This window comes from Austrofundulus limnaeus, unplaced genomic scaffold (assembly GCF_001266775.1).
Source record: "Austrofundulus limnaeus strain Quisiro unplaced genomic scaffold, Austrofundulus_limnaeus-1.0 Scaffold1253, whole genome shotgun sequence".
NCBI lineage: Eukaryota > Metazoa > Chordata > Actinopteri > Cyprinodontiformes > Rivulidae > Austrofundulus > Austrofundulus limnaeus.
In genome coordinates, this window is record NW_013953655.1 from 1 (window position 1) to 12,506 (window position 12,506).

The 12,506-nt window shown below is 39.2% G+C and overlaps 1 protein-coding gene across 1 annotated transcript; it reads right to left on the bottom strand.

Moving 5' to 3' along the window:
- Window positions 1–1,162: 1,162 nt before the first annotated feature.
- Window positions 1,163–11,445, bottom strand: LOC106534716 (protein phosphatase 1 regulatory subunit 29; the record flags this gene model as incomplete). Its single annotated transcript, XM_014031441.1, is given in 2 exon segments — window positions 1,163–9,027; window positions 10,803–11,445. Coding segments are annotated over 2 exon segments (2,838 nt in total). The 3' UTR covers window positions 1,163–6,531.
- Between the last annotated feature and the right edge of the window lie 1,061 nt (window positions 11,446–12,506).

Sequence of the window (12,506 nt, forward strand, 5' to 3'; positions counted from 1 at the left end):
ATGTGGGCGTGGTTTGTATAAACTGTGGTTGGTCAGATTGGGATGTGGGCGTGGTTTGTATAAACTGTGGTTGGTCAGATTGGGATGTGGGCGTGGTTTGTATAAACTGTGGTTGGTCAGATAGGGGTGTGGGCGTGGTTTGTATAAACTGTAGTTGGTCAGATAGGGGTGTGGGCGTGGTTTGGGTAAAGACAGATTGGGAGAAATGTAACAATCCAGATGCTAATTTTAAGAATATCAATTTTAGTCACAACGTGAGACAGGAAGGTGCTAGCTGCATCAAATTTGAAGTCAATAAATTATATTTACAGGTTCACAAAGATTTTATCAATAGCATCACTTCATCTTTGAACTTCCCCCACAAGTCCATCAGAGCAATCAAGGCCTCCCGAACTAGGCCCACACCCAAGAAACGTCCACTTCTTGGCTGCAGAGACCCCCTTCTCCATTCTGACAGGATTGATGAGCTAGTCTGAGAGGTAATTGAGTTTGACAGTTTTTAACATTTCCAGAGGACCCTTTAAAAGACCTAACTATTACACCAAGACCAGGATAGGAAGAATATATTTTTTATTTAGTTAACAACAAGAGAGAATCTCATGGAGGAGCTGCTGATGCTGCGTTAATTCACCAATGACTTTGAAGTGATGGACTGAGATTAGCTTCAGACCATCACATTATCTGCTGTGTGTAAGCTGGCATCCCTTCAGGACACTCTGCTTAAGCTGTGATTTGTTTTAAATCAGAAGAAAAAGCTGAATAAAGAAGAAAAACCACCATGATATGGTTGCGTTTTAAGTCAGAAAGGCATCTTTTTTTTCAAATCCGCACATGGGTGTAAGCAACCAAACTATTTTAGCCCCTTGGCTTTAATGTACACTGCCCTCAGCCTATGGTGGGGGTAGCTCTTGGCCATGAGTAGAATAACTGAAGTSTTGGTGAGCAATACAATTTAAATGAGAGTCAGCAGGGATGCAAGTACAAAACATCAGAGACGCACACAGAAAAAACAGCTGAAGAGAAACAGCAAAAATCTCTTAATGTTCAAAATTAAAATTCTTCAACATCTCAGTCCCCATAGTTTTTTTTTCAATGTACGTTCACTCTTTGTACACAACAATATACTTTTTGTCTCTCAAAAAATACAGGAATCATGCAAACATAACATTGTTTTTTTTTCTTTAATGTAGTACACGAAGTTAAGCTTTCTCTGTTCATAATCCTTTGCAAATATTTAAGGTTGATCCCTGGATTTCCCCCTAAAAACAAGTTAAACAGCTGAAAACCAATAAGCACACAGACAAACCAAGAGATCAGGCTGAGTAAAAAAAAACATTGATAGAAGTATTTAACACTGACATTATTAGTCTTTTTTATTTTAAATCTTGTATACAAAATTCACAGATATTTCACAGATTAAGTCTTTTGTACCATCTTTGGAAATTGGGTCCAATCAGGTGGCAAACCTTTAGCCCAACTCAGCTCAGTGACGGGATTAACAACTACTCTTCTGCTCAGAAACTAGATTGCGTGACGGTAACATATGAAGCCTAATGCAATTTTCTGACAACTATAAAAGGAAGTGAAAGCTTTGAGCATGATAAAAGTTTTTAGTTTTTTTACGACATGGCAGTCGAAAAAAAAAATCAACGGCAGTGCTCAGCCCGTAAGAATGATGAACAAGAAATCAGCCGAATTAGGACGTTTCATTTGTCTCAGCTGACTTAATTAAAAACAGCTTCTCATCCGAGAAACAGAAAAAAAAAATAAAAATAGGCATACGTTAAAGCCATTCTGTGGTTTTTATGAAAAGACAGTTTTCACTAATCAAATATGGCACATTATCCACTCAAGCTAATTTCCCTCACATGAGCCTGAGAGACAAAAAGACTAAAGKTATCAAATAAAAGGCTTTCCAGCCAGCTGTCAGCATTGGCACCTGCTTTATTATTAAGTGCAAACAAAGATGTCCCTCTGACAGTTTCTGAATAAGAGCTGCTTTTAATTGTTGGCTTTCCTGAATCTGTCCTTATCCCGTCATACGACCACGTCTGTGTAGCAGCTGATCTGAAGCGATGCACTGAGTCATGCATGGAAAAGGTTTAGTGATGCCATGCGTTCACATCCTCCATCATCCGCCTGCATTCAGCCACATTTCTGCTTCATGGCCTTTCCCCAGAGGACCTTGAACATTACCTGCCTCACAGGGAAAAAAAAGGTAATTTCAACTTAGTCAACATGTGAATCATCCTGACTGTTCATTGTGTTTTCATCGTCTGTTCTTCTTTTATGGCGAAGAAAAAGAGGAAAAGGAAGATCAATGATAAAAAAAAAAGTCACTCTGATACGTCAGACATTCACAGATTACCTGGAAATGATGATTTCTCATATAGGAGCTTTTTGACTGGGACTGAGAGCGATGTAAGGATTACTCACATGAATACAATGTTCACTTAAGGCAATAAACCCCAGTTTGAGAAATAAGCTGAACTACAGACTTTGATTACACTAAGAAAAAAATAATGTATCAATGAAATATGAAAGAAATAGGATTTTTCACACTTTTGATTAACTGAAGTTTTGTATTTTATACTTTGATATCAGTTTCATTTAGTCTCTATTTTAACATGTTAACATTTAACATTCGGCTTCTCGTACACAATTCCTTTCAAAATAAATATGAATATTTCTAACAGAAACAACAAAAGGCGTATTCATAAAACCAGCAAATAAGCAGACATGAACTTGMTATTTTAACGTGATGCAGATACATTTATTTTTCAGCTGCACCAAACCTGTTTATTAGTTGTCGTTTTTCAATGATAAAAGGCTGAAACTGAAAGATGTCTGGTAGTTTTTTTTTTATAACATCCAGACATCATTAAGTAAACCAAGGCCGTCCCTGACAAAACTATTCAACATTAATAACTCAACAAGCGTCATCTCGCYTCTCTGTGGTTTTGAGACAAACACGGATGGTGCTACAAAAACCACCGTCCTTCTCTATGCAGGCCACTCTTCTGGAGATTGTGAGGACYTGGGCTGACGTTATTTTCTCTCAGTGACGTTATTTTTCAGGGACAAAACAGCTCCAGGCATGCATCATTGAGAGATTTTAGAGTGGCATCTGCTTGTAGCTCCTATATTTGGTATTTTTAACGAATCAAAAACAATAATAATTTTGACAGCCACCCTTTAAATCCAGGGACAATAAATTGAACAATTTAGTTTAAAACATCAAATATAGTTTGTGCAACATGAAATAAACATTATAAAGTCCTTCAGGTCATTCTTAAAGTTATATTTATGAATCTTGAAATTACTTTGGAAAATACTATCCACTCACATCAAATTTAAAGTGCCCTCAGTGGTCCCTTCAAATCTTTTCAATGAAGTCTGAGCAGAAGAGCAGTTGAGCGTCTATCACCTGAATGTCTATTTCCTGATAAAACACACAGATAAGCAAAATGTGCATATAAAAATAGAAATATGAGAAAAGGAAATCATCCATGAAAATAGTAACAAACAATGTTTTCATTCATTTGACTGTATATTTTTTCAGGTCGATGAAAATGAATGGAATGATGATCGAACTGGATTAAACTCAGTGTTGGTTTCTGTAAACTTGTAATGGCAGTTGAGACTGTTTTGGGTTTAATGCACCATGTTTCTTCTGTTTGATTAGATGCTTGTAGAAATAAAAAATAATAAATAAATAGAATAAAAATCTAATTCCAAAACTTCCAAGATCTGGTGAAAGTTTCCTTTTCAAGTGAAAATAATTGAGATCTTAGATGACAGAAACTTACAATTTCCAAGGTGGATCATGATGTAAACTCTGACTCTGAATATGCATGTTTTTACAGAATGGGGAAAAAAATCAGGAAATGTGTTTAACAAACAAAAGGAAAAAATAAATAATTTCTGAGTTACATCAACATACTTTTACATACGTCCCACTCACCTTTTCCTTCACTTCCAAGATTAAATAATGTGCTAAAAATCAGCAACCGAAGCTAAGACCTAAAATGCTGATATATGTCGTGACCTCGTGTCCTCCCTCAAAAAATGTTTTATTCTGTTTCCAATTTAGTACATTCAGAGCATGCTCAGTTCAGCATCCTGCTCACATATTGTCACCTTATTGGACCTGTGGGAGCAGGGAAGGTCTGAAAACCAAGTGAATATTGGAGAAAAAGTTTAAAATGTTCCCTTTACAAGGCAGCTTTGAAGTGAAATGGGAAGCCATGGCCACAAATTAAACATTCACTTTTTGAGGATTGGATTTCTCCGATGACAGGAAGTCCAAATGTTGATGACACATCATACAGGGATATGATAAGTAGATTACTTCAAAAGAAAAAGCAAAAAAAGGGCAATGTTCCTATACAAAATAATTAAGAAAATGACAAAGAAATGGCTGTGTTAGCAAGAAGAGCTGTAGATTTGTGGATCGTCACATTTCAGTAACAATTTCAATGAACATGTATGACATCTGTACATTTGTACATGCCGTTAATAATCTAGCATTGTTCAGACTCAGACAACCAGCCACAGGGCAAAATACCAACAAATAATAATTTATGTCAGTTTGGGCATATACAAGATATTCCGACACGGCATGCCAACACCTGCTTACAATGACCACTGTGTACCAAACAGTTACACACACAATTATGAGGCATAAAGTGTAAGTGGACATGCCCGTCACAAGTTAGTTAATTAGGTCAGTTATAGACAAAAATAGTATTGATTTCCAGAAACGAGCAGACACATTGGCAGTAATCAAAAGTGTCCTTTCTCCACTGTGCCTCGTTCATTTTTAARGTTAGAGAAAGGATTTGGAATGTACCGTGGTACTTGTTTCAAAACAATGACAACAGATCTCCCCATAGTAAGTTTTGGATTCACCTACATTCACTGTAGACACAATTAAATGTATCACTCTGATTGTTTCTTTTCCACCCCTCTTTCTACTGCTTTTGTTTACTTTTGGTCAATGCCATATATTTTGTATTTTACATTTCTTGTAGATTTGTTGTAAAGGCATACACTAGAAGCTGATTCATTACTGTTGTAAGTATGCAATTAAATTACAATGATAAGTATCACTTATAGAGACATGTTGGAACTTTTGAAATGCAGTTTTGTGGGAAAGAATGTGAACAATGAATATCTAACCTGTTGTAGTTAACTCTGGACTGATGAGCTAACAGGTGGTCCAAGCGGGACCAAGACCAAATCAAATTGCTGCCATTTTGAGACAACTCCAGTCTAAAAAAAAACTACTTATAAACCTTTAAATCGCTATCACTGATGATTATTTACATTTCTATGTTTTTTGTGCAAACACAAACAGCAGCAGCAGGTAGCTGTAGCACTTCTTCTGCAGCATGGGACACTTCTTCGGGGACATAATATTATTTCTTCTGAAATAAGTAACTAATGCAAAACAAATGGTTGAGTATAAAGTCTAATTGAATTTGCTGAACTGATTTTTTAAATTAGAGTTGGTTTAAGTTGGCAACAATCTGAGATTTGACCCATTCATATTAGCATTTAGCTCCTTTATTCAGTCAGAATTGAAGTTCATTTCTCCAAACTGCAGGTCTTCAAAGAGCAATCTACAATTTGTAAAATATATCTTGTTCATATCTTTCTCATAAAAACCCACTTCAAGAGATCTAGACTTTTCCCTTTCAGGGAAAATATTCTTAACTAAATTTTCTGGTATTTGGTTCCAAATATGGCCACAAATTTGAAAAGGCCATATCTCATTCTTTAATCACACTCTGGAAGAAATTCTATCTTTTTTCAAATATTTATATCTCATCATTCCTTTCCTGTTACGCAATCTAAACCTTGTTTGTCTTGTTTCTTATCGCTCATTTAATGAAAACTTGTTTACTTTCAATTTATTTTTACAAGCAAAAGCTTTGGTGATGAAAAAACACCTCAGCCTTACAAGGTGTCTGGACAGAGAAACAGGCAAACTGTACCCAGTTAACTGCCGTCAATTATTACAGAGCACTGATTCCACCTAACCCATCCTGTCAAATTCACTCTTCTTTTAGAAGCTGCAAATGGATGTGGAATCCAACACACAATGGGTAACACCTTGGATCAAACAAGCTTTAAGCTTGAGATGAAACATGGCACTGGTAAAATAAAAAATAGCATCACAGAGCATGATAAGATCAAAAAGTACTAAATTACAAAGTTGGCATTTGTTCCCTGTATAATAAAGAAAACCCACAACACTAATTAAGAATGTAAAAGTGCTACCAAGAAGTGTAAAACAAAACACTGTAATGACTCTCCGATCCCAGGCACAGTTTTAAAGTTCTTGCTTTAAGCACAATATTCTATACACCTAGCATGCCAAAAAAATAAAAGAAAAAATCCCCAAAGGCAAAATTTGACCTACATTTTCTTCTTTATAAACTTCAAATYGTTTCACTGGCCCATGGGCTGATCAGGAAAAGAAGTACTATAACTCTTTTTCACACGCTGCTCAACTCTGATTCCCAGTCACAACTTCTGCTGAGCAGATACACCCTTCCAATAATCAAGAATGTCATGTAGGTCCTCGCCTTTAGCAAACTGCACCTTCTTTCGAAGAGCATTTCCGGCCGTCACGTAACAGGACTCGTCACGCGGGCCTTTTCGGTATGGACGAAAACGCTCCCAGATCCGCAGCGAGCTCTCTGAGGAGTACTCTGGACTAGAGGAGTACCCCGAGTAACTGGAGTGGTGGCGAGCAGGCGAAAGCTGGGAATAGGAGGCTGCGTCCCTGCGGGAGCGCGTCAAAGGTTTTAGAAAAGACACTCTTTGGGCAGGGGAGCCCTGGTGCGACCCTTGGTAGTAGAGAGCTGGGACGGAGTGGCGGTGCTCCGAGCAGTGGTAGTCCTGCTGCACCTCCAGCTGCTGCTGCTGCTGTATTTGCTGCTGCTGATGGTAGTGGTGCGACTTCTGGTTGTCCTGATGTTGGGCACCAACACCACCACTGTCGCAACCGCCACCACCCCCTCCACCACAGCCTCCACTCCCCACTAAAGGTAACCTCTCCAGAGGCTCCCCACAGCCCACAGGACTGGCTCGGTCTGGGAACTGCAGCTGCTGCTGACTACAGGGATCAGGACTCCTTGGTTCAGGAACATCTAGGCTGTACACCCTAGCTGCTCCTCGGTCCCTGTCTCGACCCACGGATCCACAAGACGTGGTGCTGCTCTGCTTCTTGACAGCATTTGCCATCACAGCAGCTGCATCTGCACTCATTTGCCTCTGAATGGGACGTGCAGCAGTAGCTGGAGGAGGATGCCTATACGGAGGAGAAACAACAAAACCACCACCACTGATGCCTGGACGTTCAGAGAGAGGGGTATTTAATGCAGGAAGGGGTGGAGGAGGCGGTATTTTATTGGGAGCATGACTCTGGCATGACTCCGCCAGGCCAGTTGAAAGGGGGATTAGGCCACGAGTAAGCGAGGACGTGCTGGTGGGTGGAGGGGAGGTGGGATTAGAGGAAGCAGTGGGGTTGTTTGAAGTGCCTGAAGCAGCAACAGCTGCTGCGTCCAGCTTCAGAGCATCAATACAGTTGTTAATGATCTGGTTCACTTTGTCTACCTCCATGGCAATGGTGGAGATCTCTGAGGCAGAGCCACGACCGTCATCATCCGAGTCATCGCCGAGGTCAGTTCCATCATCGTCACGCATGTCATCCCCCCTCCTCCCTCCATGCCCACCATCTCCCACTCTGTCCATTCCCGCTCCTCCAGTTCTTACATCCATATAGTTTCCTTTGCCTGTAGCCATGGCTTCTGAGAAAGCACTTGCTATCTTTTCTACTTGAGGGATAGCAGAGAGCCTTGAGGAGGTGGTGTTGGCTGAGTGGAGCATGCCAGAGCTTGAGGAGGTGGACATTTTTCCTCCATGGTGGTGTTGATACTGATGGTGTTCTCTGGACTGCTCCTGAAGCTTATGGACTGCCGACGGATCATTCGCTACTGCTGCTGCCACCTCAGGCCCGTAACGCATTTCCAGTATAGTTTTCTTGACACAGATGGACTTCTTCTTCTCATCATGCATCCGCTTCTTGCGTAGACAGTAGTAGACAATTCCTAAAATAATAAGCATACCAAAAAGGCAGCCGACAATGGTCATTATGTAGTGTGTAGTGGTTGAAGATGTGGGAATCAAATCATCCGAATTTTGCCCCCGAGTGGAAAACTGGAGACAGGTGTGGTTATAACGCTGTGAGTTGCGGATGGAGGCTACGCAGAAGGTATAATTGTTGTTAGGCTTGAGCTTCTGGAGTTTGATCAACTCCTTCTTGTTTTTCAAATTCATGACATCGGATACAAACGTGTTATTGTTCTGTGTGAGGATGTACATTTTGCTGAAAGGCTTTGGAATCTTCACAATGAGAGAGGCTGTGGAAAATGAAACATGATGGAGCTTGATGCTGGGACTGACACCGTCATCAGCAGATGAGGGCGAGGTGGTGGGCTGGAGGTAAAAAGGAAACATCTCCGGTCCAATCCCAGAAGGGCCATCCTGGTCTGGTGGGAGAGAAGTCATTCCTGGGATCATCACACCATCTTTGCAATGGTGGAACAGAATGTTTTTGGCATTTCGACCACCGTGGCCAGAAGCAAAAGGACTTAGTAAGGGGTAGCCAAACATTTCTCGGGGTGTCTCACACTGAAGGCGATCATAGGTATGTGACACATTGTTGAAGTATTCTAACCAGGTGAGGAAGCCATACAGGTCACAGCCACAGTGGAAAGGGTTCGCAGCCAGTTCACACACCAACAGACGACTAAGAACTGTGAATGTGGACGGGTCAATGCGAGTGAGTTTGTTGGATGTCAAGTCAATGCTGCTGAGGCTAGGGCACTCCCAGAACGCATTGTTGGCAATGACTTCAATCATGTTGTGCTGAAGGAAGAGGTTTTGCAGGCGTCCAAGCCCTCTCATCATAGCTTCAGTTAAATTTGTCAACTTGTTGTAGCCCAGCTGAAGAACCTGAAACACAAAAAACAAGCACTGTGGTAGTTTCATATTAAAATCTACAGCCCTGACCTCAGAAAATGTTGTAATTTGCTCTACTGTTGTTACAGTTTTTATTTTAAATTGATCATTGTGCATTTAATAGTTTTGTTCTAAATCACATGTCAAATTCAAGGCTGTTGGGCTAAATGTCACCCACCATAGCATTCTATGTGATAAACTGATAAACTGCCTTTAAAATAAGTGTGTGCTGTTGACCAGAAACTAGGGGAGACTGGGGACAGTTGCAACACTTTTTGCATTTGACTCTGTTACTCAGAGATGGTTTGAATTAGACAAACCAAATTTTAATACAATAAACTTACATCTGTCTGTTAATAGTCAAAAACATTAATAGATGATTAAAGCATGTACATTCTTCACAATTTGCATTTGAAAATAAAAAGTCAGATGTTGCAACTGACCCCGGGGTGGGGACAGTTGCAACATTGTTTGGGAGTGGTTGCAACATATTATTTAACTTTAAATAAAAGTTTTATTATTTTTATATTTATATTATTGCTAAATTAATAAAAAAACTGTGTTATAATGATATTACAGTATTATTTATGTATTCTTTTTGATCAAATGATGAATATAGATTTGCCTTGATGAGTAGACCTTACAGATGTCAAAGACTCAAATTGACATAAAATACAGTTGGCTTTTTGAGACAAGAATAATAGAACAATTTGTGAGGCAATTAACTTTTGTTTTGCTTATTGTCACTGTGCGCCTACATTATGCAAAAATAACCTCAAAAACATTTTTTTTTCAAATAAATCCTGGAGCATTTTTTGAAAATGCTTACTTTTGCTTTGCAAGGTGGGGCCTCTAACTGAGCATGTACAGTGTGAGTGTCATCACTCTAGCTTGTTTTTTTTTTTTTTTTTTTTGGAGAAAAATGATGTGTTGCAACCATCCCTTGTTGCTTCTGTCCCCAGTCTCCCCTACATCTCCCATAATGCATGTTGATTATTTACTCACAAAATGACAGCATCCCTCCACTAGGTGAAGATGCACATGGTTCAGTAGCAGGTAGAATGTGAAATTTGCAGTGTAAAAACTCTATTTCACTGCATTTTCGCCAGATACTTTTGTTGTGGCCTAGTTGTTCTGGGAAATGGGGATTTCCCATTTGCAAGTAATACATTTAAACTGGAACGCCCCTTCAATAGGAATTCCCTGTCGGAAAGTGGGTTCAAAATTCAAGACAGCAGCCACTTATCACAACTCAACAGTGATTAAATCTCTCTTTTTATTTTAAATAGTATTTTTTGAAAATTTTTTTGTATTATTTATTGTACATTTAGTCAGTCGTATAGTACTTTTCAGTGTTTATATGATGGTGTGTTAAAATGCTGTTTCTATGCAGGAAATGAAACATAGAGCTCTGTTACTGTTTGCCAGCAATGCTCAGCCGTACAATAGATGAGGAATATGACGTTGAACTGGCCCTTTTATGGCAACTATAATGCTTGTATTTATGTTGGTGAAAATGAGTTTGACACCCTTGTAAAATCATATTGATTAAAAACATTGCATTTTGCATACTATTAGTCCCTTCAGAGAATAAGTTGCACAACCAGCCAAACTATGAAAAACGTGTGACTGATAGTCCAGAAAATACAGTATATACTTGAAAGTGCCCTTCCTCTATTTTTGTTGCCTTTAAATCTCACAACTAGTTTAACAGAAGAAGCTTTCCAAAGTCAATTTTAGCAAATACATTATACAGTTTTTTTAATCACCTGTAGATTGGCTTGTGCTGCAAAGGCTCCATCCTCAACATAGCTGATTTCATTCTTGGTGAGGTTTAGGTCAGTCAGGTTTGTGAAGCGGTACATGTTACTGAAAAGCACCACTTTCAGCTTGTTCTCGTTCAACCTCAGGTCATGGACTGTGTTGTTGATGTGCTGGGGTATAGTCTCATAGGGTGGCTGGTTCTGACTGCATATAGCTAGCCAAACGTAGCCTTTGTCCCCCTCAATAAGCCAGCAGTCCCCACTGGCCATGTCGGGGAAACAGGAGAAGAATAGTATGCAGGGAAGAAAAATAGGGAGGAGAGTAGAGGCTCCAGAAGCAGGCTGCATGATGTCAGTGCAAAGAAATGATGTTGAATAGAGGCTATAATCAGGGCAAAGATTCGGAGGGATGTGTTTGCAAAAGAGGGAAAAACAACAAAGAAACAGGAAGAAAAAATATCCCCTAAAAACTGGGTCTGGGTTTGTTGAAGCCTTCACAGAGACAGTCTCAGCATCCTTGTGATTAGCAGTGGACCCATTTTATGTCACAAGTTGTTGAACTGGAAGTTTAGGAGCCACAACTTGTCTTCATGGTCTCACTCTCTGTTAGCTTTACTTGTGCTTGACTTGACTGGATGGTTTCTTGGATCTGAAGAGAATAAGAAAAGAGAACATGAAGAGATTTGTGGAAAAAAATCTTAACCTTAATAAACAGGATTTAGCATATCACAAATTGTTTCCCGCTAGTAAATAAATGCAATAAATTTTAAGTTTATTGAGACTAATGAAAGTCAACATAAGACTCATCACACTTCAGTTGCATCTCCCTCACCTGTTGCATGACACTATGTAATCATCCCTATTCTTCACCTCAAAAGCCAACAAAGTTATAATGATCAAACAGATACTTAAAGTGTAAAATAAGCACCTGACAAAATCTTCTTAGCCAGAAGAGAATTGTTTCTTAGCATCAAAGTGCACCATTAATCCATCAGATACTGACAGCAGATTGTCTCCTCAAACATTGTTTTTCCTGTGACACCATTCTTGCCAAAACCAAAGCTTTCTAAGCCATCTGCATGCCATTTGAATAGCAGTCAAGCATTTTCATATGGGGTGGATTAGATGCTGATTGCATCATGACAAACATTGCTCTTGTGCCTGTTTTGTAGCAAAGAAAAACACACTTATGCACACATACTGAACAAAGACTCACATTAAAATGAGCATATGCTCTCTCAGAAAAATATGCGCAGGAACACGCAAACACACTCAAAATAATGCATGACCTTGTTTAACAATTTGTAAGCACACATTGAGGCAAATTTACATTCAGAGATAACACCAGAACAGTACATTTGTAAGGCAATACATCATGTATTTCAACCTGCTTTCTCATGTGTCACACGCATTTTAGAAATCCCAGATTATCTGAGAAAGAGGCCAAAAATGTTTCATGAGCTCCAAATACAGATTTCTTTCTAATTATGGCAAAGAATTGAACTCATTACACTTTATTCTAGTCCATGTTCCCTGGAGAACACAAGCAAAGAATCAAGTTCATCTTCTTTTCAGTGTGCTGCAGGAATTTAAAAGCACAAATCTAGCAAAATAATGTGTTGTATTTATCACTCTTATGCAGATTTCATTTTCTTTCTTTCTTTCTTTCTTTCTTTCTTTCTTTCTTTCTTTCTTTCTTTCTTTCTTTCT